General features: G+C 38.6%; 4 protein-coding genes and 2 non-coding genes across 8 annotated transcripts; all 6 read left to right on the top strand.

Moving 5' to 3' along the window:
* The first annotated feature begins 440 nt into the window (after positions 1 to 440).
* On the top strand, positions 441 to 5,237 carry rundc1 (RUN domain containing 1). The gene is made up of 5 exons (XM_056752984.1): positions 441 to 1,090; positions 1,886 to 2,044; positions 2,152 to 2,350; positions 2,465 to 2,560; positions 2,665 to 5,237. Exons 1-5 carry the CDS (start codon positions 710 to 712, stop codon positions 3,534 to 3,536), a joined length of 1,707 nt encoding a protein of 568 aa, XP_056608962.1. The 5' UTR covers positions 441 to 709; the 3' UTR covers positions 3,537 to 5,237.
* Positions 5,238 to 5,368: 131 nt separating this feature from the next.
* rpl27 (ribosomal protein L27) lies at positions 5,369 to 8,502 on the top strand. Its single transcript, XM_056753010.1, has 5 exons — positions 5,369 to 5,500; positions 6,050 to 6,132; positions 6,226 to 6,395; positions 7,144 to 7,254; positions 8,411 to 8,502. The coding sequence occupies exons 2-5, from the start codon at positions 6,052 to 6,054 to the stop codon at positions 8,457 to 8,459; spliced, it is 411 nt and encodes a 136-aa protein (XP_056608988.1). The 5' UTR covers positions 5,369 to 5,500; positions 6,050 to 6,051; the 3' UTR covers positions 8,460 to 8,502.
* Positions 8,503 to 13,195: 4,693 nt separating this feature from the next.
* slc25a39 (solute carrier family 25 member 39) lies at positions 13,196 to 21,161 on the top strand. 3 transcript variants are annotated; one of them, XM_056752995.1, is made up of 12 exons: positions 13,196 to 13,351; positions 14,255 to 14,364; positions 14,497 to 14,556; positions 14,949 to 14,999; positions 15,953 to 16,062; positions 16,164 to 16,231; positions 16,396 to 16,520; positions 16,633 to 16,806; positions 16,903 to 17,012; positions 17,966 to 18,047; positions 18,224 to 18,307; positions 20,019 to 21,161. In XM_056752995.1, the coding sequence occupies exons 2-12, from the start codon at positions 14,268 to 14,270 to the stop codon at positions 20,135 to 20,137; spliced, it is 1,080 nt and encodes a 359-aa protein (XP_056608973.1). In that variant the 5' UTR covers positions 13,196 to 13,351; positions 14,255 to 14,267; the 3' UTR covers positions 20,138 to 21,161. The 3 variants fall into 3 exon arrangements, with proteins under 3 accessions (XP_056608973.1, XP_056608971.1, XP_056608972.1); XM_056752993.1 differs by lacking the exon at positions 13,196 to 13,351 and adding an exon at positions 13,653 to 13,754; XM_056752994.1 differs by lacking the exons at positions 13,196 to 13,351; positions 14,949 to 14,999 and adding an exon at positions 13,653 to 13,754.
* An 842-nt stretch (positions 21,162 to 22,003) lies between these two features.
* Positions 22,004 to 25,266, top strand: rpl3 (ribosomal protein L3). The gene is made up of 9 exons (XM_056752991.1): positions 22,004 to 22,063; positions 22,553 to 22,745; positions 22,992 to 23,160; positions 23,518 to 23,653; positions 23,731 to 23,917; positions 24,125 to 24,285; positions 24,354 to 24,455; positions 24,539 to 24,754; positions 25,148 to 25,266. The coding sequence occupies exons 1-9, from the start codon at positions 22,061 to 22,063 to the stop codon at positions 25,190 to 25,192; spliced, it is 1,212 nt and encodes a 403-aa protein (XP_056608969.1). The 5' UTR covers positions 22,004 to 22,060; the 3' UTR covers positions 25,193 to 25,266.
* Positions 23,962 to 24,058, top strand: LOC130427029 (small nucleolar RNA U83B). Its single transcript, XR_008907276.1, has one exon. It is a non-coding gene; the product is annotated as a small nucleolar RNA U83B (small nucleolar RNA).
* Positions 24,932 to 25,061, top strand: LOC130427027 (small nucleolar RNA SNORA54). The gene has a single exon (XR_008907274.1). It is a non-coding gene; the product is annotated as a small nucleolar RNA SNORA54 (small nucleolar RNA).
* Positions 25,267 to 25,754: the final 488 nt, after the last annotated feature.

Raw genomic sequence — 25,754 nt, 5'->3', positions numbered from 1 at the left:
TTCTGTGAAAGCCATGGTTACTACTGACTTCTATTTCTTCTCTACTCTTTATAAAAAATAAATTCTAACTTGGCTCTGTATACTGTGTTAGGTTATATGAGACCAGTCTTCTTTTTTGATTGCACTTATGCTTTTGTTGTCCTTATGCTGTCCCGAATGCTTCCATTGCTTACCCCATAAAAGGGATAAAAGCGTCTGCTAAATGACTAAATGTAAATGTACTACACTTTTCCTTTAATTAATGGTTAATTTTCGTAAATCTCTGCTGGGTCAGTCGAGTGTAAGGTCTAGAGTAAGACGCATTCCTAACCATTGACATTAGGGTGTGGTATTTAAGACAAACAGTGAGAATAGTGAGAAAAGTAAATATGAACAGAAACGCTGCTAGATATATCTGTGCGCCTCGCTGACGTCTTTGCGCACTGACGTAAACATCCGTCACGCACTCACGAATGTATAGAAGACATTGATGGACTATATCGTGTGCTAGCTCGTTGGTAAGGTGGATCCACATAGTTGCCAGATCTGAGCCATTGCGATTACGTTGCAATGTTTTCCGAAGACGTAATCTTAAGGATAAACTAATACTGCGGTGCACCTGCTAAATGCGATCGTTGGGTATATTTTGCAAGGTACTGAATATTGTGGATCAGTTAAACTTGTGTAACTCTAAACAGTATTAAGGGGCAGCAAGGCTGTCTACCGCAATATGTCGACGGAGGACTTGTCCACTTCCGACAGCGAGGCTGCCTTCGCGGGAGCCGGGGAACGCTGGGCGCCGGTGGGAGCCGTGGCCAGCCCGGAGGATGAGCATTGGAAAGGGGGCGCGCAGTCTGGTTCTGTGTTTTCCAGCGAGGCAGGGATGGCATCGAAACTGCGTAAGCTGGAGGTAGAGCAGGAGCAGCTGAATTCATCGCTTCTCGCATTAACCTCTCACTTCGCTCAAGTGCAGTTTCGACTCAAACAGATCGTCCATGCGCAGAGCGAAGAGAAGGAGAGGATGCTGCTGGAGCTGGAGGAGTTTGCTTTCAAAGGATGCCCTCACGTCATCGGGTGCAGATCACAGGATGCTCAGATGTTGGAGAACTCTGTGAGTTTCATTGGTTTTCGTTTCTGAAAACCTAGTGAGCTGCATCCTGGTACTAATGTTTTGAAAGATGAACGCCTGCAGAGCGGCTCACCAGATGCCAGATATTATCTCAAAACAAGTACTTTGCTGGGCGGGATGAGATGCTCTAGTTTATATAATATATACAGTTACTAATCCTGTTTGTTTTATAATAGACCTCTCTTCAATAGCCTTTGAAACCATATCTACATGAATTCCATGTACAATGCAGATCTCCAAACATGAAAATAGTCAGTCACAGTTTACCACAAGACAATTACCACAATATATAATTTGGCAGCATCAATATCGTTTCTTCGCCATTCATATCAGCTCACACAATCAAGCCAAACATGAAGAACATTTAAAAATCTTGTTATTTCTCTGCTTTTCTTTCTGTTGTCTCATGTGCTGGGATTTTCGTTTATTCCTAAAAGTGATTTATTTAAATCGCATCCTTTCTCCTTATTTCCTTATATGCTCACACTTTGCTTGCAGGGTGAGCTGGTAAGTACCATAAACATGAACCCCCTGCACTAATTTTTATTAAATGTCTGTTATTTTTGAGCAACTGTAGGGTTTTCTTTCATTTTTTTCTATACAACACAATTCTTATATGGTTTAGTTTAGTTCTTTCAATATGAGATAATATAAACTCTCACATATGACTTTATTTTGTTTGTTGTTATTGTGTGTAGCATTTTACTACCATGAAGTCTTTATGACGTAATAGCATTTCAGCAAAGTTTGTCTGACCTGTGCGTTTTTAAAATGTAGAGTGAGAGAGACAAGAGGGAACGTCTGGAAGCCCAAAGAAATAAGCAGAAGGAGTTGATTTTTCAGCTGAAGACTCAACTCGATGACCTGGAACGCTTCGCCTACCAGGAGGGCAGCTATGACTCATTGCCTCAGTCTGTTGTCATGGAGAGGCAGAAGGTATTCATTGATAATATCCTCTCATGCAGTCGACATAATTCTGAGTGTCACATTTTTGAATGACAATCTATGAATTTTGAACCGTTATTGGGGATTATTTTTAATAGGTGATAATCGATGAGCTAATTAAGAAGCTGGATGTAAACCTCAATGAAGACATTGGGAATCTCACACCAGAGGAGCTCCGACAGAGAGTGGATTCGGCCATTGCTCAGATAGTCAACCCAGTCAGAGTCAAAGAGCAACTGGTTGAGCAGCTGAAAACTCAGATCAGAGACCTGGAGATGTTTATTAACTTCATACAAGGTGACTAACTTCTAGCTCTGCCCTGAACAATATTGTCATTTGTTGTTAGGTTGTTGAGTTTGAAAAAAGAAAATGAAACCGTCTCACTGTCATTTCTCATCTTGCCTTTCTCAGATGAGGTGGGTAATCCTCTTTTAAATGAGGGTGTGAAGAGCCAACAGGTCCGAGGAGCTGGCGCAAACACAGGTGGCACTGGAGGATTGAAGCAAGGTGATTATGCATATGTTATAGCTGAATACACTTTCTAAAGGCGCAAAGTGTTAAGATTTAGACGAAAGCATCTAAGAAATTAATTATAACGATTTCCCCCCAAGTGGACCCTGAACAAGCACAGAGGATGCGAGAAACTGGCCTTCAGCTGATCCAGAAAGCCTTAGCTGTCCTGCAGATCTTTGCTTTGAGCCAGTTTGGATGTGCTTCAGGCCACATGCCCCAGAATGTGTGGTCCCAGGGACGTGAAGCTCAAGATTACGGCCCACTGCTGCAGAAACTGGAGGGAGCCGTAGAGCGCGTTTGTCTCCAAGCCTCTCGTCTTCAGCCCTCCTCTCAGGAGGAACATGTGGTCAGCTACACCACCTGCCTGTCACCGGGAGGACCTCAGGACGACCTGACCGCTTCTGTGCGTAAGGAGCTGGCCATGGCGCTGCGGGACTTGCTGGCTAACGGCTTGTACACTCCTTCCCAGGGCATGAGCTTGGTGCTCGCACCCATTTCCTGCCTGCTGCCCGTCAGCTCTTCTCCACAGAACCTGCATCCATGGGAACTTTTTGTCAAGTACTATCATTCAAAAAACGGCCAGGCATTTGTGGAATCGCCTGCCCGTCAGCTCTCACAATCCTTCAGTTTACCCTTAGGGGGCGGTCCGGTGACAGTCACTCCAAAGCAGTCTCTTTTGTGGGCAATACATACGGTTCTTAAAGAGCATGGACGATATAAACGCAGTGCAGATTCTGAATTCAAGGCCTTGGTGTGCATGGCACTCAATGAGCAAAGGCTTGTGTCTTGGCTCAACCTGCTGTGTAAGTCTGGAACACTAATACACTGTCACTACCAACCCTGGAGCTACATGGCTCAAACCGGTTTTGAGGGTGCCCTGCGCATTTTGGGTCGCCTCAGCCACCTCAAATTCAAGCTGCCTGTTGACTTGGCTGTCAGGCAACTGAAAAACATCAAAGATGCTTTCTAAGCATAGAAATTATGTGCTGGATTTTGTGATCTAAAGTGGGCAAGTTCAAATAAATATACAGGTAAATCAGTTTTAGAACTGTTGAGTGGAGAAAACAGAAGTGATGTTGGGTCTTATTAAAGGGACAGTTCACCGAAACATGAACATTTTTTACTCACCCTCCAAGTTGTTCCAAAACCATATAAAAATCTTGAATACGAAAGAAGATATTTTAAAGTATGTGGAAAACTCAACAGTTCTGGGGTACCATTAACTACCCTACTATTCTTTCCCTGCTATGAAAGTCTATAGCGGCCCAAATCTTTTTGGTTTCAAAATTCTTCTAAATATTTTTCTTTGTGTTTAGCAGAACAACAAAATTTACGCAGGTTGGAACAACTTAAGGGTGAGCAAATGATGACAGAAATTTATTTTTTGGGTGAACTATCCCTTTAATGAATGTGACTCCAACACTCCTATTTTGTAGCATCAATTCCTTTTATTCATAAATGCGAATCATATGAAAAAATATTTGTTTTGGAACTAGAACAGTTAAGAAATAAACAACTCATGCACTTTTTTCTGTGACACTAAGCTGATATAGGCCAAATGCCTTTATTCTTCTCTGTTGTCAAGAGGATGATGAAGACAAGTGTTAATATGGTGCATTGATCGAACCTCAAAGAAAATTCCCTCAGTTCAGTGACCGTGAGGATGTGACTGCCTACACACAAACAACTAACCATTGAGTAGATTTGTTATGTCCGGCTTTTACCAAAATTAATCACATTACTGTATGATTACTGAAACCATTGTGTATGTTTAAGATGCATTATTGTAATAATGTTTCAACATAAACTAAACTGAGATTGTACAGATACACTTGATACAAATCATGATTTCATTTACTAGTGTTCAACACAGTCAGCTCTGTTGCTCTGTGCTCTTATCACTGTCTAAGGTGACCATGCATGATAATGAGATCTCACCTATGTGGAAAAAAAACTCAGGTCATTAAGTTCAAACAAAATGCAACATATAAAATCAGAAATGCTATATTGTTGTTGTGTGTCATTGGACTTTCCGATTTCATAGACTGGCCCGTTTCAGCCAGTCGTTGCTGTATAACTGATTGTAGAAAACTCTGACAAAAATTATCAGAATCCTGTGACTACATCAGATCAGCCTAGTGTCAAACAATGTTATGAAGATAATCAAATAATTGTTCTGAATAAGAATTGATATGCTGCACATTAATCCTGACTGAATTATATATGGTATGTTATGGTCCTATAGTATCCTGTTTACTGCTCTTTAACATTGAATGTACCGTCCCTGAAATTGTATGCTGCTGCTGTACCCTTCTTCATTTGTGATTCCACATTCCTTATTCAAGTTTTCTAAATACCCTTTGTGGAAGACGATATTCAGTAAACAGTTTAAGCACTGAATGCATTTTTCTGCACTATTAAGACGCGTTTGGATGCTTGTGATTCATGGTCTCATGTGCTTATTTCAATTTAACATTTCAATAGAAATCTTTCTGTTTCTCTCAAGTTTGTTCTGTGTAGATCATAGGCAGAAAAACTATTTCAATTACAACACTGCTGCGATTATTTAAATTAAGTTTAAGGTTTATTCTCTTGTTAAATTGTGCCATCATATTTGGATGTAATGATGGTGTCTTTTCAGTAAAATATGTTGATTAAATGTCTTGATACTCTTCGAATACGGTGCTGTCTCGTTTCCTTCCGGTTTTACTATTTTCTGTAAAATTTTAAACTGTAAAAAAATGTATTTAAAAATTTAACACAATTTTATTAAACATTGAACTGCTGTTTTCAATTTTAGCAGTAGAGGGTGCAACGCGTATTCTCACGCCGTAGAACAAACCGGCGGAAATACGTCATTCCTTGCAGGTGTCAAGGGTCACGCTCGCGCTTTCTACTTCCTTTCCTGTTTTCGTCGGCCATAGAGCACCATCAGTAAGTTTTATACAAGAGAAAATAATCCATGTCCATCGATAAACAAATAAGCACCGTTGGTCTTTCTTCCATACAATCTTTAGAGAGAATATCCCTATCGATGATCTAATGTGATGATTGCCTGTATATAACTGTAACACTTTGAGATAGGTGGTTTATTAGTCCGCTTCTTCCTATCGCAGTTTCCCGTCCACTAGCTGAGGAATTAACGCCAGTATGTGTTTATTATTGCCCGTGTGCACTACAAATTAATAATGTAAAGTAAACGACGTGATTAAAACTAGACCATTCACCAAACGTTTTAATACAACCGGTTAGCATAGCGCGAATAAAGCTAAACGTATTCACGCCTGCTTGCGTACTAGTGCTGTAACGTACATTTGCTGCATTGAATTAAGAGTTATGGTCAAATCATTTCGACACTATTATCACGTATCAATTTTAAGAATTGTTTGACCAAAAGCCGGCCACACTGTTTTACTGTTTGTTGTTATCTGTTGTTGTTTCCTCACGTGTCATTATTGTAACATGCCGGCTCATATTTTTCAGAGATGGGCAAGTTTATGAAGCCTGGCAAAGTGGTGATGGTCCTGGCTGGACGTTATGCCGGACGCAAGGCTGTGATAGTTAAGGTAACTTCATGTACAATAAGACATCAATCTCATTTTCAAAATGAGAATGGATTTCATTTGTATTTCATTTTAATTCTCCTTTTCTGTTTGTAGAATATTGACGATGGCACAACAGACCGTCCATACAGCCACGCTCTGGTTGCAGGCATCGACCGCTATCCCCGTAAAGTCACAACAACCATGGGCAAGAAGAAAATTGCCAAGAGGTCCAAGATCAAGGCCTTTGTCAAGGTATTCAACTACAACCACCTGATGCCAACCAGGTATGTACATTTTGAAGATTTAAGTGAAGTTGCCTGACAATCTTCTGTCCATTCCATTAAGTAGGCTGATGTCTGTGACAGTAGGTTTGTAGGTCTCATTCCCTGGAATTGCATGTCTTTGCTAGTATGTTCAGTGTTTTTTAACCTTTTCTTGGGCCTGCCTAGTTTGTGCCCTATTATTGATTTCTTGGAATTAAATGTCTGGGTGGCATTTATATAGCGTCAAAAACCACTTGTAGAATTTCATTGAGTTATCTTTTGTGAAAGCAATGGGATAGATCCACAAGATGGCGCCGGTGAGCTTTTCTGACGCTGGAGTCAACGACTAATTTCTGGTCTTATACACCAATCAAATTGTTTTGCCTTTACTAAGTGCTCAGCAATTTAAAGAGGATCTATCTATCGCTTGTATATTCTTTTTTATTTGAAAAACACTCATATTTGCCTTCCAAAAATTTGCCTTTTCCCATACAGTGTTATATGACGGGAAATTACTCTATCGATTCTGGTGTCCCAAAAGCTCACCAGTGCAATCTTGTACAACTAGCAAATTAAAAAAGCTTAGATTTTTAAAGTCTTTGTTCCAGTTAAAAGCAGAAAATGGTCTATAATTGATTTGTTTCGTGTCTGTGGGTCTTGAAGGCACATCTGTATTAAGCTGTTAGGAGGAGTTTTGTTACACACTGTTGTGGAACACACTTTCGTTAAACATTTTTTGCTGCTTCAAGCTGTCTGTCATTTTTTTCAGGTACTCTGTTGACATTCCTCTGGACAAAACTGTTGTCAACAAGGATGTTTTCAGGGACCCTGCTCTGAAGCGTAAAGCTAGGAGGGAGGCCAAGGTTAAGTTTGAGGAGAGGTATGTTTCTGTCACAATTCTTTCAACATTCCCACACTTCCAAAAAACCCAGGGCCAAAGTGCAATAATAAATCTTGAGAAAACCACCTTACCCCTACTTGCTCCCCGGGAGCGGCAGCAATAACTGCCCCCTGCTTGAGTGTATGTGTGACTTGCTTTGCGTGTGTTCACTACTCTCTGGGTGGGTTAAATGCAGAGGTCACATTTCGGTTATGGGTCGCCATATCTGACAAAAAGGTCACTTTCACTTCACCACACTTTTTTTTTTTTTACACGCCCTCATGACGTTTAACATGTTTTGAGACCTTCAGAGCACAAGATGTGTAGGTGACATCTGAGAGATTTCCAGGCCTCCTCATAGACATAATGGTTATTGTTGTTGTCAAGGTCCAGAAAAGTACTAAAGACTTTGTTAAATTGGTCCATCTGCTCATAATGGCTCAGTTGCATTTTTTGAAGTGACTGCAATTCTTTCTGTGCGAAAAATAAACCAAAACAATGACTTCAATCTATGGTGCGCGTTCACGAGAGCACTTTGACGCATTCAATGCTTTTTCTGACTGACAAGCCTGTAAGCGCAACTCTGTGTTTACAAGCAGACACGCCCTTTATATAAGATGATCTTCACAAAATGTTTGTTGTTTTTGATGTTGAGGAAGACTTGCACTTTTTTGCCAAACCAAATGCGCATGCATCGAAGTGCTCTCGTGAAAGCACACCATAGACTGACGAGCCAGAGGAGAATATATGGATTATATTCAATTGAGCCACTGTGTGTGGATGGACCATTTTCATGATGTCTTAAGTATGTTTCTGGACGTGGACAACAGCTATAACCATTTTGTCTATGAGGAGGCCTGAATCTCTCCGTCACCTAAATATTTACTTGTGCTCCGAAGACACTGGAATTTCTCAAAACATGGCTAATGTCATCTGGGTGAGATTAAAATTGCACAAATTTTGATTTTGTGATGAACTTTCCCTTTAAAGGTTAAAATGCCCACATATTTCAAAGTATCCTGATGTTGATGAACGAGTGCTTATTGAAGGAACAGTTCTTGTGCAGTGACCAAAATAATATTTTTGACAAAGTGGTATGTATTGTTCTACAATGTGTGTGTGACACAATGATAACGATGAATGTTTTATTTTATAGGTACAAGACGGGCAAGAACAAGTGGTTCTTCCAGAAACTCAGATTCTAAACTTCCTTTGGTTTCACAAATAAATCTGTAAAAATCCCAAAAAGTAGTCCTTGCCTTTTTACTCTTGACTTCTGATTATCACTTTAAATTATCTGCCTAAAGTCTGATAAGAAATCAACAAAAATATACAAAGCTAATACAACTCAAATGGAGAAATTTGAATTTGGATGTACCAGTGAGTGCAGATCAAGGACAGTGGATGTTAAATGGTTCAGAGACTGCAGATCACCCTTGTTCTGGATTTACAATAATTGGGATTATCTGAAATAATTACAATGACATCAAATAATTGATGAGACGATTATTTAATAATTGTGACAGCACTAAATGGAAAACTATGTTGTGCGTCTAATCATACATGTCATCACTGGATAGCCAACATTGGCACTGTATATGATACCTAAGGTTTAACATTCTCCTGTCTGTAAATTATTACATAAAATGTGCAGGAAATTATTTAAGACCACTTCCATAAAAATGTGTATAACTATGATTTATGGTCAAAACAGTTATGACTATGGGTACGTCATTGGATATTGCAAAATTGGCTACATTTAATCGTGTACTGCTTGCACTATAAACTGAACATTGTGCTATTGCTAAATTAAAGAACTTACAGCTCTGTCATCTCCTTTCCTTTAACCCTCATATGGTCCTCATTTCCTGTTTGCACTACTGTCATTATGACCCCAACAATTGAAGAAGTAATTGTAAATCATATATACATTTTAATGATAAAAATCATGTATATATTTTTTTTTATTTCTCATCTATACATTAATGCTGGGTTTTGGGCGATGTGAAGTACCATTGTAGTTATTGTACATTCCTCAACTATACCATTAGCTTGAATGTGAAATATTGTCTTTTGACTTGTATAACAAAGTAAACACACTTCCTGTGTCCTTGTAAACTAAATCGGAAAAAAAACATACTAACTGATGATATTTTTAAAATAAAAAATTGGCAATTTTTTCAGTGATGGTAAGGTTCAGGGATAGGGTAAAGGTAAGTGAATATAATATACAGTTTGTACATCATTCTGAGGAGAGTCCTTGTCAACCAAATATGCAAGTGTGTGCGCGTTTTCTGCGGAGCAAATGTGCTGTAGTACCTTCATTTATGTATGGACATTTTCAGATTGATGTATCGACCATATTGATTGGTTTTTTTTTCATACCTTCAGAATAATCGAATCAAGGCCAATTATTTTTATGTGAATAAAGATAGCAAATGCAGAAAAGTCACAAAATCTTTGTCCACTGAGATGAAGGGGACAATTTTTTTAACTAAGGAAAACTTGGTTGGGGTCATATTGATTTTTTCGGTAGTGGTGCCACCCCTGGCACAGGTAGAGGCGTACATGCATATCAAACATTTCCAAACAAAGAATGTTAATTCTTAGACCAAACTGTCAACAATGTTTTGGTGCTGTTATGTGGTTCAAAGTAAAATAATTCCAATTACATGTACTCAAAATGACTTGTGCAATTCTACGATTTTTTTTAGTATGCATGTGCGGGGGGCCCTAAGTCTTGACTTTGCTTATGGCCCCCAAAATTATAAACACGCCCCTGATGACAATACAAGTGGGTTTACATCATTCTGGTTTTATTCACATTTTGAAGTTTTGCATCAGAAACAAGTGCTAGTTAACTAAATTTCAAATGAAAAACCCTCCATTTTCCAGAAAATTGTACGCTCCCTTGAGATGATTTTTAATTTTTGCGAAAAGTGGTTAACACGAATAATGGGAGATAGAAACACATTTGCCGAACAAATTCCTCCAAAAAGTCACGTAACTGCATTATGAGACGTCCCTGATCTTGTTACACAGCATTAGAAATGTTGTCATTCTTAAAATGCCTGACCAGAGTTGTTAAAATATTTTTGTAATTGCCTCTTTGTACTGTCGCGACTGTGTTTCCCAAACAGCAGGCATTCACAAAAGTACAGAATGTATTGTGTTTCGTAATCGTCTGCTTACACAAGCATTATTATATATGAAAATGATTATATTCCGTGGCTTCTCTTACTTTTCTTACTATCTGTTAACGAACTGACTCACTTTTTAATCCATGTTTTTAGTGAAAGTATTGATAAGGAAGCTTTACCCCCTACTTTAAGACAAGGTACCATCACTTTACTCCCTAAACCCAAGAAAGATCAAGTTTGGACAATTGCCGTCCCATCACACTTCTCAACAATGATTATAAATTTTTAGCTTTGATATTTCCATAGTGTGATAAATGAAACACAAACAGAATGAAAGGTAGACATATAATGGACAACATCAGATACGTTTTAGACTTACTTGACTATAATGAATTAGTGGAACATATTCTTTTCCTGGGTTTTTAGAAAGCCTTTGATTCAATTGATCATGATTTCATTCTTAAAACAGTACAGAAATGTAGTTTTTGCGAATATTTTTGTAAGGTTTAAAAAAAAAAAAAAAATTACAACTTAAATTGAAATATGGTACTTCTCCAAGGTTTTACTTGCGTGGTATTAGACAAGGGTGTCCAATATACCCATATTTGTTTTTATTGGTGTCTCAGATATTTGCTTCTTATATTTCTTATAGTGGTATCTGTGATATCTCTGTGGATGGAAAACAAATACTGAAAAGTCAGCTTGCCGACGATACCACACTTTATTTTGCAAGATGTAATCCAAACATCAGTAGCTCTAGACCAATGTTGTCAAACTCAATTCGTGGATGGCCGCAGCTCTGCACAGTTTAGCTCCAACCATATTCAACCCACACCTGTTTACAGGTTTCTAGTAATCCTAAAGACCTTGATTAGATGAATCAGGTTTGTTTGATCAGGGTTGGAGTTTAATTTTGCAGAGCTGCGGCCCTCCAGGAATTGAGTTTGACACCTGTGCTCTAGACTATATTCAGTCTTTCTCCAAATCATCAGGCCTGTCCTTAAGCCTCTCAAAATGTGTATTAATGCCTATTAAAGATTCTCATTCTTCAGAAATGTTTGATATTAAAATTTGAGTTCAGGTTTCATATTTAGGAATCATTGTAACAAAAAAATTAAATAGAAAGATGTTGACTAAACTTTAATCCCAAAATAAAAGTACAAATAAACAAAACTTTGTATGTGGCTTCAGAGAGATCTCTCATTAATAATCTTATTATCAAAAGATGAAGGTCTGTTAAGGTTAACTTATGCTGCTCTTGCATTGAATGATGATAATACAATTCTAAAATCAAATTGATAAAATACTGCTTAAAATTGTTTGGAAAAATAGAACTCATTTCCTCAGAAAAGCAGCCCTTGAACCCTTTGGAAAAATGAGGTTTAAACATTCTTGATTTTACCACTCTAAACAACACTTTCAAAATAAATTGGATAAAGAACTATAATAACCAGCCCTCTTGTATTTGAAATCTGATTCCTGCTGTTATATTTTCCAAGCTAGGTGGACAATTTTTTTTAACATCCAATTATAATGTAATAAACAGTTATTTGCCTGATCCCTAATCTATAAACGCAATTAAACAATTTCATATTTAATTGGAATAAAAAGGGCATACTGTATAAACTCATTTTTTTCTGATACCTGGTTTAAATGTTTTCTTATTTCTGCATCTCAACTTTTTGATCACAATGGTTCAATATGTAATTATTCTTAATTCTTAGCTAAGCATGGAATTCCTTTAACCCCTGAGGAGTTTGCAAGGCTGATGAAATTCCAAAAGCATTTATTATGCTTTCTAATGTTTTTTGTTTGTAGGTAAACAGTGCTTAGCAATAATTAAACAGCTTTTCTTCTAGTAAATAAAAACATCAGACAATCAGACGTTCATTTCAGCAAAACTTTCTTTGCCATATGTAATTTCTTACAGGAAAGGAATTGTAAATGTCAGATATCCACTGGAAAAAAGTTTTCGACTTTATCACACAAATATTAAATGACAAACAAAGTGAAAGAGGTTGCCTTCAAATTGATTAAGAGGTTTTATCCAGACAAGTGTTCCCTCAAAAGACTGTAAAATGATATTGATACAAAATGCTCTTTTTGTTTTGAGAAAGTGGAAACATCACTGCATTTGTTTTGGAATTGCAGGTTGTACAATAACATTTCGGTGCGATGTTCTCGATTTGATCAAATAGCATGTGAACCCCAATATTGAATTTATGTATAAAAAGGTTATTTTTGGTTTTCACAATTATAAAAAGATTACAATTATTTTATTAACCTCGGAATATACAAACTAAGCACTGTTTTAAATAAATGGCATTATGTTATGATTCCTATGGAGAGGTTTAAGTCAGGACACTGCCTGCAGTCTTGAGAGTGATCTCAGGATTTATAACATGTTTAATAAATCCCCTGAGGTTAAGTAACTGTAAACAAGTCTTTGTATTTTTAATCTACGTACGTTGTTTAGCTTTTTGCAGAATTTGGGTTTTCTAAACTGATTCATGATCTGATTACTTAAAACAACTTGACAGTTATCACGACTTTAACATTCTCGTTGTTGAATGCACCTTCTTTATACGCAAAGAATAACAAGGCTGACACAGCATTATGAACATGACGGTACATGACAAACCTTTAATTATTAAACAAAACGTTGGGCTTCTGGGTGTGACTGAAAAATTGGCCACTACTCAAGATTTTGCATAACACCGTTCAAAATAAGACAATGATTTTTCCCAGAATCAGAACAAAAGCGACCAATGCGGGAACAAAAAACGCTCGGTTAGTATATCTGGCAGCAGATCGGGCGCTAGAGGGCGCAGTGCACACTTCATTTACAGTTGCTGACTGTGGGTTTTGATCAAACGCAACCATTCACGAAGCAAGGTCACGCTTCAGCATGACACAAGGCGACCCTATGGACAGACATCCTCCGTTTTAGATTAAAGGTAATTTAACTGCATGCCTTATAAATATGAGCCGTCATTTCTATCGTGAAATTGCGTATTAAATTAGCGTTTCATTAGCTTCGTATGAGCACAGTTCTTGGCACAGGGTCGCAAACAAGCTTCCCATCTTAATGCGATCAGCATACAACTTATGTTAACGAAACACAGCAAAGAGTAACTTAGTCTAGTGTTATCTAAATGCTTCGTACCGTAATGATTCTTGTCAACCATTATTAGGAACCAGGTTTACCATTTTTGTTTCGTTCTGGACAGGCAATGTTTTAGCCACCCAAGACTTGATCAACTTGCTCGGTTAGTAACGTCATTTATTCGGGTTGATGGTACGTTTCGTTCGTCTTCCTGGTCTTAAAATGAGACACCAGCTTGTTTTTATCTGTGATGTGTATGTTAATTTTACTATCTTATTGTCTTTTTCCTTGTATTTGTGGTTGTAATTGAGTCTGGCATTGACTGTGGAGGGGTATAACCCCATGAAAAAAATCTGTGATCTGCATCTGTGAACAAACAAAAGGCTCTTATCGATGAATGCGTCCAGGAGACTGAATAGTTAGTAGTGGTCAGAGTCTCCCGTTGACGTGTGTCTTCAAAGGCTGTGTGCTGGTTCATTGCAAGAGTTGTAATACAGTATAGACTATGGGGAGGGTGACCCACCCGTAGCTCTGTGTTTAGTAGATTAGATATCAGCATGCTGGGCCGAACCATTATGATAATCCCTACTTCTAACCGGGTCAATAATTTAGCGTGAATGCTCCTTTTTGGGTGTATATGACATTGCTAAAACATGGCAAACATAAAAAACAAGATATTATTATGTTGTGAATGAATATGGGATACCTGTACGGTGGATTCAAGCAATATACTGTATTGCCCTGTTTATTTCAGGTGGGCTGGCAGGATGGGGGAAGGGCCATCAGCTGGACCTTCCGCTGCCATTACGCCCGTGCAACAGATGCTGGCATCTGGCACTGGGGCGTTACTGACATCTCTTTTCGGTGAGTAAAGAACCAGCAAGTTTATTTCTTACATTAGAGGAAACTTCTTTTTTACCTGCGCAAGTTCATGGTTGTGGTTATGAAAACAATGGGGATAAATCTTTAATACACTGTGTTCCACTTTGACTTCAGTCACACCGTTGGATGTGGTCAAGATCAGACTTCAATCCCAGCAAGCTCCCCTCCATCAAGGTACAAATCTCAGAAAGTTCTACTGAGAGAAGTCATTATATTAGTTGAGCATCAGTTTCATTGTTTCTGAAACGTAGCGTGAATTACATATAGCATCAGACAGAAGTGTTTCTCTTTAATTTTACTTCAGCCATCAAATGCCTGTAAAATAAATGTTCTTCATCATAGTACGGGCTTATTGTGAAGTAGATCTGCTTGATGGGTCTCATGCTCTTGCGCTGTTGCAATTTTACTATTTCAGATAGTAAGTCTGGGGTTTAGCTAAATTTTTTGTCACAAGTCTGCAATCTTCAAGCTTCAGCTAATAACATACTATAAGCCGTTGATAATGGCTTTAATTCTTGCCTCATGCTTTGCATTTGCTCTATGCACTATATGCCTCTCTCCCATAGCCCTCACAGCAGAGTCAAGGCCCTGGACTGGTGTCATTCGGCCTTCAAAATGTGAGTATTTACACGTTGCCAAAATCTCTGTGCTCACAATAATCGTTTAACTAATGCTTACCCTAATTTCCACTCACAAAAGATAAGACAACATTGCTTGGTTGCAGTTTATGTTTGTTTGTTGTATAAATTCTAATCTGTTTGCACAGTTTTTTTTTGTGATGAAATTCACGTTGATTTAATAATGATTTCAGTGTTAGCACAAAGCCAGATGATGTGAGAGTGGCTGTCATTCCAGAAAGGAGGTTAAAGAATTGAGAATTTCTAAACTGTAAACTCAGATGCAGCTTTTGTTTCTTTGATCACAAACCGTTAAACAGGTGTGTATCGGATTAAAAAGCAAATTTTGCCTGTCTGAACAAAGCCTGTTTGGCCTTTTGTCTAGTTTCCTACATGGGCAAATACAAATTGAGGCACGTTGCAAAGCAAAATAATGCTTGTGCACAAAACAACCCTCAACTCAACAGAAATCTTTTTTCCGCAGTTAAAAAGTACAGTAAATCTAAGCAGCCTGCTGGTGTGTAAATGTTTACAAGTTTTAGTTAATGGAATTTAAATAAAAGAACCTGCGTATGAGTAGAACATTAACTTGAAAATGACAAAAACATTGAGCCAATGCCAGTGAGTTTGTTTTTATTCCTTTTTATGGAAGGATTTACCTTGAACCTTTGCCTCAGAATGTCTAAAAATAGTAGAAAATCAACTTGTGCCAAACCTGGATTGGGTTGACACTGTTATATCAGGGATTGTGTAACGGACACCAATATTTATAGAAGATCTTATCTAAGACTTCCTATGTACCATATCCTTTAGAATCCAGGAAATTATTGACAGATCTCGGGAAAGCCAACCTGCATCATGTACTTGCTAATGTTGTAAAAACACAAATACAGGAGACATGGAGAGTACAAACTGCAGAGACAAAAATTGATTTGATTTGTTTTTCTTTTTAGGGAAATGTTTTCTCTATTGTAATGGACTGATGGATCACATCTATGTCTGTCAGAATGTTTCGACCTGCGCTAGCTTGTACAGAACCCCCACTTACTTCAGCGGGACTCTGGTAGGAATTCATATACATGCGACGTTCACTCCTCTCTTGTTCCAAGATTCCAGATGTTCATAATCACACAAATTCATAATGTATTTATTTTTGTATCGCAGGATGCATTTGTGAAGATCACACGACATGAGGGCGTCAGGTCACTGTGGAGCGGACTTCCTCCCACACTGTAAGTTAAGACCCACAGTGCCAATGTACAGTTACAGACAAACGGCATTCTGACCTATATTTCTGTCCTAGATGTCTTTTATTGGACACAACTGTCATTTTTAGACAAGTTCTCAGTGTTCCTATGAATTCTCATTGAGATGTGTGATATGTTTGTTTGTGAAGTGTGATGGCTGTTCCTGCCACAATCATTTACTTCACCTGTTACGACCAGCTGAGAGACTTCCTGCGTTACGGCTTGGGCTATCAGGGGGACCACATCCCCCTCATAGCAGGGGGGCTGGCCAGATGTGAGTACACATTCCTCCTTTTTGCTTCTTCTTTGTTTTTTTTACTCGTAATGCTAAGCCTGGAGGTTCCGAGAGTAAATAACTCAAAAATCGATCTCTCTGTGGTGCTCAGTGGGAGCTGTGTCTGTGATCAGCCCACTGGAGTTGGTCCGGACTAAGATGCAGTCTCGCAGGCTTCCCTACAGCGAGCTGGTGGTGTGTTTCCGCTCGGCCGTGGCTCAGGACGGCTGGCTGTCTCTCTGGAGAGGTTGGGGACCCACGATTCTACGGGACGTGCCCTTTTCCGGTCAGTTTTATTTACTTGTGTGATGATGATGAAATGGTACATGGATTTCCCCCTGATGCTATCTTTGACACTTTGGGTGTTTTTTTTTTTTACTAGCATTATACTGGTTCAACTATGAGCTGGTGAAGGCTCAGCTGTGCGAGAAATATAGGGTGCCACAGGCGTCTTTCACCATCAGTTTTACAGCAGGGGCCATCTCAGGAGCGGTGAGTGTACTCCGAGGGACCATTCACATAAAACACTTGCTTGTGTTAAAAACAGCTAAATGGAGCTCTGAGGGATTGAACATGTTTATAAACTCATTAACTCCCATTCACTGCTGCTAAAATGAGCATTTGATGGACCAGTGTGTAATTATTTGGGGGATCCATTGACCGAAAATCATAATAATATGCATAACTAACTATGTGTTCAGAGGTGTATAATGAACTTGCATTCAAAGCACTACCAAGGCTTACACAACATGGCGAATTCTATGCAAGGGGACCCGCGGTGTATGTAGATTGAAATAGCTCATTCTAAGGTGATAAAAACATAACGTTTCATTAAGTAGGGTCTTTATACACCTCTGAAGACATAGTTATGTGTGTTACATTTCTGTCAATTGTTCCTAAAACATTACACAATGGACCTTTAAATACAGACAAATTTAAAATCCTATTGCTATATTACTTACCTTTAGATTACTAATACAACTAATATAGACATGTTTGGAAATGTCAATATGGAGAGCATGTTGACAGGAAAGATGAAACCATGAGAGTGCAGCACAAGTGAACTGGGAGATTTTATCTTATCTGGTTTACATAGATGACAATAAGGCCATTTTTATTTGAGAACAAATGCTGACGTTTGTCCAAGATGAATATAGGACATGAGTGAAACTGATATTTTAAAAAGCTGTATTGAGATCTAATTGGGGTAAAGTTGTTCTTGTCATTTCATACTAAAACACATGATAACATTGTAGATGTGTCATATGACTACATTTGTTTTGCATTAGTGTTAGAATTGGATTACTATAATATAATCTTGGATTTCTAGAATTGATCTAAGTTCTCCCTGCCACGATGTTTCTGTTTAGAATCTCTGTTCTTTTAGAGCCTAAATGTGTCATAAACACCTGATGAATAAATTAATGTTTTTTTTTTTTACTCAGATCGCCGCAATTCTGACCCTGCCGTTTGACGTGGTGAAAACACGCAGACAAATCCAGCTAGGAGAAATGGAGGCTCGTCAAGGTATCACATCTCGAATAGTGTTACCTGTGGAGTAGTTAACTCATTAAATAGAGTGATGTAATCTAACCAGGATGTTAACAAACATTTGATGTCAATACTTTAATGAACAATGGTAGAGTTATAGTTGATTTTATTTGTCATGCATCAAATTTTATGATTGTTTGGACATTTTACAGGAGCCTCTGTGAAGAAACCATCATCTACATGGAACATACTGAAAAATATTTGGGCGGACATGGGATACAGGGGATTGTTTGCAGGTAACGTCTAGTAGTTCAGTGACCTTGATGACAGATTGTAGTCATATAACTTCACTATCCAAACTCAACACTGATCAGATTAAAAAACACCAGCATGCAATTTAAGAGGAAGAGTGTAGTTTTTCCAAGGTTAAAAAAACTTGATTTCTTCTTTAATTGTTGTTTATCAAAAGGTCTGTTTGCTCAGCCAATGTTGTACGTTTTGGCAGAAGTCTAAAGTACTTGAGTAATTTTTCTTCATTTCTCTACTTAAGCCAACCCCTCATGGGTTGTTACAGCAAAATATTTACTATAGTCGTATATAAGTGCATGTGTATTTTTGGGTGAATGCACCTACATTTTTTAACTTCCTCTTTTCATGAGTTTGACTTGTTTACAAGCAGGAAAAATATCCACATCCACAATACAAAATGTTATGTTTATTTTTTGAGTTATTAGGAGTAGGGCCTATGTAAAACAGATTGTTGTCATGTACTGAATATGTGGATTTATTAATTGACTAATCCACACAAAATTCATTAATTTATTAATTCATTATTGATTATAAAATGAATGTGTTTGTCAATAGTGAAACATTTTGAGACACAGCGCTTTCCCACACTTTCACCAGCAGAGGTCATAGTCGAACTCTGATTCAGAAAGCTTCGATACAATTTTGTTGAAAGCTTCAGTGGTTCAGAAAGCTTCACTTCCCCATCACTACTTGTACTTACTTAATTACATTTTTAAAGAAAAAAAGTATGTTTTACTCCTTTGTTTTCCCCCAATTATTAATTTTATACTCAAAAAGTACTCATTTTTGGAGTCTCACTTTCCGCTATCTTCCCTTACTACTAATGAACCAACTGAACTGCACTGATAACCAGTTTAATTAAAATGTTATTTATTCAGCCGATGAGATTCGTTTTAACATTCAATGAAATTGGACAGTTGTGTTCATTGGTCCTTTTGAAGTGAGGTCATGTCACATCAATTACCACAATGCACAGCACCTTGCTTGAACTGGACCTGAGAGAAATAATCATTGGAAGAAAATAGAGGTACACGATTCAGCAGCTAAAATAGTTCAAAACCCGCCACAGGACCAAGAGCACCGGTGGCCTTCTTGTAGAGGAGTGATTAAGGATTTGTATAAGATGAAGTGTGTTCTTTGTCTACCACTCACAGAGGAAATATCTGCCTATCTTGACTCTAACAATTCTGAAAATGAGCTTCTGTTGAAGTTAAACCAGAGGTTTTACAACCTTGAGTAGCATGTTGCATATTAATATAGGCATGTCTTGTAGTTTGGTAAATTTAAATACAATTAAATACAATCATTTCTAAAGCAGGCTAAAACATTGCATGTGGTTCATTCACTTCATATTGTGAAAGATTAAATGCTTGAACAAGAATCTCTATAGATTTATAGTTACATTTACTTTTATTCAAGTACAATTTTAATTTGGTACGTTTTACTTTTACTCGAGTATATTTCTTGCCAGATACTTGTACTTTCACTTGAGTAACATTTTTGAGTACTTTTTACACCTCTGTGTTTTGTTTGTGACCGTTTTTGTCTGAACATCTGAAAATGCCTGGAGGGTTGTTGCGATTCTATTTGGTAGATCTATACGCATCTCCGTTCATTCTGAAAACAACAGAATGCTTGATATATTTCTAAGTATATTTTCTTATTTATATTTCTTAATATATTCCTTTGCATTTGTAGGTTTCCTTCCAAGAGTGATCAAAGTTGCTCCGGCATGTGCAGTCATGATCAGCACTTACGAGTTTGGAAAGACATTCTTTCAAAAGCGCAATCTGGATCAGGCAAGGTGTGCAATCTGAGGTGGGCGAGAGGTCCTGCGGTTTTTCAGCTATCCCTCCCAAACTCGGGACCAAACAAGCTCACGTTGAGAAAAATCTGTGCGCAAAAGAGAGACTCCTCTTTTTTTTAATACGGCTGTTTATCTACTGCAAATGCTGATGACTAAATTCCAGCATTGTCTGCTGATGGTCCTAAAGACTTGCACAAGGAATCAAAAAGCTGTAAGATTTTAAATGATACCTTGCGCATGAGACCTAACCTCGTAACTATGATACAGTCATTAATGCACAATGTTCCCTGCAACCCTGTGATGCCTTAAACGGGAAGGATACCAAAGCATGCCGACAGGAAGACTACCACCTCTAAAATCACCACTTATTAAAATGGCTGCCGGTTGGATGTGACATTCAGCATGGGTCTCCATGCATGACTTGAAGTCCATTTTATTAAAGACACTGTGATGCCCTCTGCTGTTTATGTTTAAGAAATGTCATATTCAGCTCGACACAGTTTTTGTCTATTGAAAGCAATTCTGATTCCGCAACTTCGGATAGGCACTGGATGAAAAACAGCTGTGATATTTTCAGGTTTAGGGTCAATGTAAGGCAAGGACAGTTCTCCCTAAAATCTAATGGTAGGGATGGTTTAAAATGACCGTTCTCACACAAAATAAAAAAATACCATTTAAACACTTGTTATCCTAAAAGTTCAATTTAGAGATACATTTCTGTCACCTATGTATTCAAGTACTATAATTTAAGCATCCTACATGGTTGAGTCATAGATTTAATTTCGAGGTAAATGTGAGAGAAGGCTCATTAAAAAAAAATTGGCCGTGCACTTGGGACGGCACTGTGTAACCAATAGGATGTTTATTCTTAAGGGTATGTAGCAGTGCCAACTCAGCTTGAGAACTCGATTTGTTCCCTTAAGTTTGTTTTATATGTCATGGAATGGATTTTGTGTGACTACTTGTTTTATAGATCCCTTGATATTTTGTTAAAACACACTTGAATGTGAAGAATAAACATTTTATAAACGCCAGTATGCATGCTTACCTTCTGTATTTTCTGTACTTTTTGATTAAACATCACATTATAGATTTCCTGCACAATACACTTTTTATCAGTAGTAATAGACCAAATAAATAATTGACGAAAATTAATTTGGTAACACTTTACAAAAAGGTTGTGTTTGTTAACATTAGTTAATGCATAGCTAAAATAAACTAAACTGAACAATATAGCCTCTTAATAATCTCATATCGCACACATTTATAATTTTTTTGATCATTTTAGCATTAGGTAATGTTAACAGGTACAACTTTAGATAAGAGTAGTAAATTCTAAAAGGATTAATTAGTAATTACAATTAGTGTTTAATTAGTTCATTTTGTCATGTTAGCTAATGCGTTTACTTAATGTAAAAAAATACAATTTTTTTGTAACGTATCTTATGAGATGGAGGTCTAGTGGGTTAAACCACTGAACTGATAAATCAAAGGTTGCTGGTTCGATCCCAGCAGCCACCACCAGTGTGTCCTTGAGCAAGACACTTCACTCCATGCTGCTCCAGGGGGATTGTCCCTGTAATAAGTCCAATGTAAGTCGCTTTGGATAAAAGCGTCTTCCAAATGACTAAATGTAAATGTAAAATCTTATCTGTTTTTATTTAATATGATTTAAAAATATCATGTCTCATTACATTCAAACTACAAATATTTGAAAAAAGTGTGTTTGACATTGAATTTAACGTAGCAGTGGAAAAAAGTTTAGATATTAACTAAAGGTGAAACTAAAGAATATGCCCATAGAGGGCGACAACGAGGGACGTATCATTCAAGAGTGGGACGCGTACGTGGTGACGCAAATACGTACGCGCGTCTTGCTTTAAAAGGAGGCGCCGCCTTCACATCGCTCTCTTTCAATCGGTCTAGGGACAAGATGGTGAGTTAAGGCTTGCTTTAAGAATCTGACTTAAATCAGAGCCATCCTTTTGATTTAACATACATACTGTTCTATACAACACCTCCTATAGGTGTACTGAAGTTTGATGTAATTATTATGTTATATTTTGAGCATTTAGCACATGTATTCGCCATACGGGAAAATGGCAGCGAGCTGTTTAGCATATCCCTCCTAACTTCAATGGTGTGATTTAAAAGACGTTTTATAAAACCCTAAAGGGAACGTGATATTTAAAAACAAGATAACTAGATACTTTAATATTCACTCCTTGTTAAATTATTGTATGTGGTGTTGTGATATATCCAGGCATGAGTAGGCCCTGCCGTGAGACACGCATACATGCACAGTCCGCTCGTTTCATTAAGATGTATTTTTTTGCTAAATGTGACCTACCGAGTGAGACTGCATTTATAGTAGTTTTGGCTCCCTCAACATTCTAACGAACTCATATATTCGTTTATATTTTAGTCTCACCGTAAGTTTTCGGCCCCACGCCACGGATCTCTGGGCTTCCTGCCCCGCAAGAGGTGCCGTCGCCATCGTGGCAAGGTGAAGAGTTTTCCCAAAGATGACTCCAGCAAGCCTGTTCACCTGACTGCCTTCCTTGGCTACAAGGCTGGCATGACCCACATCGTCCGTGAGGTCGACAGACCTGGCTCAAGTGAGTTGCTTCATGCTTTCATATCGCACAAAATCTTTTTAGATGTTGGGCTTAGTTTATACATAAGTGTCTGCCAGTGATGATACTCTCGACGGGCGGACATATTTGGGCCACAAGCCCATGCTGAATGTCGAGTACTGAGAGCGGTCTCGTAAATTGTAAAGATCTCAAACACTTTATTTGATTAATTGAACATTAGTTTATTCCATGTTTTTTTTTTTCATGAATTATTTTTTGCTTAAACAGAGGTCAACAAAAAGGAGGTGGTCGAGGCAGTCACTGTTGTGGAGACTCCTCCCATGATTGTTGTGGGAGTTGTTGGATACGTCATGACTCCTCGTGGTCTGCGCTCCTTCAAGACAGTCTTTGCAGAGCACATGAGTGATGAGTGCAAACGTCGCTTCTACAAGAACTGGTAAGAATAATGGCGTAGTTTATAAATCCTGTACACTTAGTGCATGTACTGGAGCTAAAATTAGTTGGCCAGAGTAAACAATGAGGGTGTTTTTTCTGAGCCAATCTAACATGTCGGTGTGGTGCAGCTCCGCTCAGGTGCCTCGTGCCCTGATGAGCTCCGGGCTCCTCTGGCCGGTGGAAAGGGCTCCTTAGAATCCGTGCCATGAGCTGAAAAACCTAGTGCTGACAATGCCCACCTATTCCCATAAGGATGGGAGTTCAGCCGTGCCCAGTTTCCTTCCAATGGCCATTTTGGTTATGAAGGAACTGTGCCAACCGGTTTTTGTCCCTCCCCACCCCCTCCTGCCATCTACAGGTACAAGTCTAAAAAGAAGGCTTTTACAAAGTACTGCAAGAGGTGGCAAGATGAAGAGGGCAAGAAGCAGCTGGAGAAAGACTTTAACTCCATGAAGAAGTACTGCCAGATCATTCGCATCATTGCGCACACACAGGTGAGCTTTTGGGTCTTTGTAAGAGCAGAGCTGAGTCTTCATTCTTGTACTTTGCTAACATTCCTTTTTTTCTCCAGATGCGCCTGCTTCCCCACAGACAAAAGAAATCTCATCTGATGGAGGTTCAGTTGAACGGAGGCTCAATTGCTGACAAGGTTGACTGGGCAAGAGAGAAGCTTGAGCAGGCTGTTCCCATCTCAAACGTCTTTTCTCAGGATGAGATGATTGATGTTATCGGAGTGACCAAGGGTCACGGATACAAGGGTATGTGACTTTCAAGTGCCTAGTGACATTGTCTCTCTAAACATTGTGCTTTTAATGATGAAATACATGGATTAATAGCGTCAGGCATGGCGCCCGAAATGCATGAGGAAAATCCCATGCTGCCTTCCTTCTGACAGCACACTTGCCATAGATGCCACAACTGAAGAACCTGTACGAGAATTTTGCTAATCAGTTTTGTTTTTCTAGGTGTGACAAGCCGTTGGCACACAAAGAAGCTGCCCCGCAAGACCCATCGTGGTCTGCGTAAGGTGGCCTGTATCGGTGCCTGGCATCCTGCCCGTGTGGCCTTCTCCGTTGCTCGTGCTGGTCAGAAGGGTTACCATCACCGCACTGAACTCAACAAGAAGGTGAGAAGGTTATTTTGTGAACAATTTAGCTTGTTTCCTGCAGCAATTCTCATGACTTTTCACTTTAGATCTACAAAATTGGCGTGGGCTTCCATACCAAGGATGGCAAAGTGGTGAAGAACAATGCCTCTACTGATTACGATCTGTCAAACAAGAGCATCAACCCCCTGGTTAGTGTGCAATCTTTGCTTGACTAATAAATATTTCATTTTTGAAATCGGTTGTCACAAACTGACGTTGTTTATTTTATTAGGGTGGCTTTGTGCACTATGGTGAAGTGACCAATGACTTCCTCATGCTGAAAGGCTGTGTGGTTGGAACCAAGAAGAGGGTTTTGACTCTGCGCAAATCTCTCCTGGTCCAGACCAGCCGCCGTGCCCTGGAGAAGATCGACCTCAAATTCATCGACACCACCTCCAAATTTGGTCATGGTCGCTTCCAGACCATCGAGGAGAAGAAAGCTTTCATGGTAAGGTTACATGATTTAGATATTTTTAATCTTCATTCCCAAGTACTCGTGCTTTTGGCTTTACTAGAGGTAATCTTGCATGGAGTATGTGAAATTGCCCACATATGGCAAAAAGCAACATAACCTGATGTCAGAAAGCCCGTTCTTTATTTGGGTTAATGTAGTTATAAGCCTCTACTGCACTGTTCGTAACCTGCTTCAGCCTGTCCATCTGAGATTTGGTTCCATTCCAGTGCAAAAGTAACACTCATTGAGGCAGGGGAGTCGTGCCTTGTGCTTTCTCCCTGTTCACTCTCTGATGACAAAAAACCAGTTGTATCACTTAAACTGAAAAGTAGGGTTTTCTTCCCCCTGGGGTGACCACATCTCTTAACTGATTTTTCTGTTTTACAGGGACCCCTCAAGAAAGATCGCATCGCCAAGGAGGAAGTTGCATAAGTGTGCTATGCTCCTTATGTCTGTGGTTGTTATGCTGTACTACAGAGTTGTTTAATAAAAATGATGAAAACAAATAGATGTCATAATTTCTACAGATGTTTTAGAAATGAAATTAATGCTACCTGCATTTTGGTCATGGACCACTTTTACTGTCCTTGACCTAACAAACGTTTAGGTTTTTAAACTACTGACAACGCTTAAATGACAGTCTGAGCCGTCTTGCCTAAAAACAACTTGCCCCGATTTTTGTTAGTCAGCGTTTTATTAAAGTGACTTAAATATTCCGAAGTATAATCCTGGCTTGATCCGACACCTGAAACTAGGCCTAAATGTGATTCAAGGTTTTGTAGTTTACTTTGCAAAGCTTAAGTTTGTCGCAGTGGTGTCCAAGAGTTTGTACTTGCAAATGATTGCCAATTTTGCTATAAAGTGCAAGTTGGAAATGTTTTATAGCATGTGCTCAATTTTACAAGTTACTTAAATGGCCATGTCGTACTTCCAAGAAATGTGTAACTTCTCTTGACCTCTGGGAAAGGTTGATCCACGAAGGCAATGCAGCATA

This window comes from Triplophysa dalaica, chromosome 7 (genome assembly GCF_015846415.1).
Source record: "Triplophysa dalaica isolate WHDGS20190420 chromosome 7, ASM1584641v1, whole genome shotgun sequence".
NCBI classification, from domain to species: Eukaryota; Metazoa; Chordata; class Actinopteri; order Cypriniformes; family Nemacheilidae; genus Triplophysa; species Triplophysa dalaica.
Note: the sequence above shows the minus strand (reverse complement) of the source record. Positions and strands in the feature narration are given on the sequence as shown.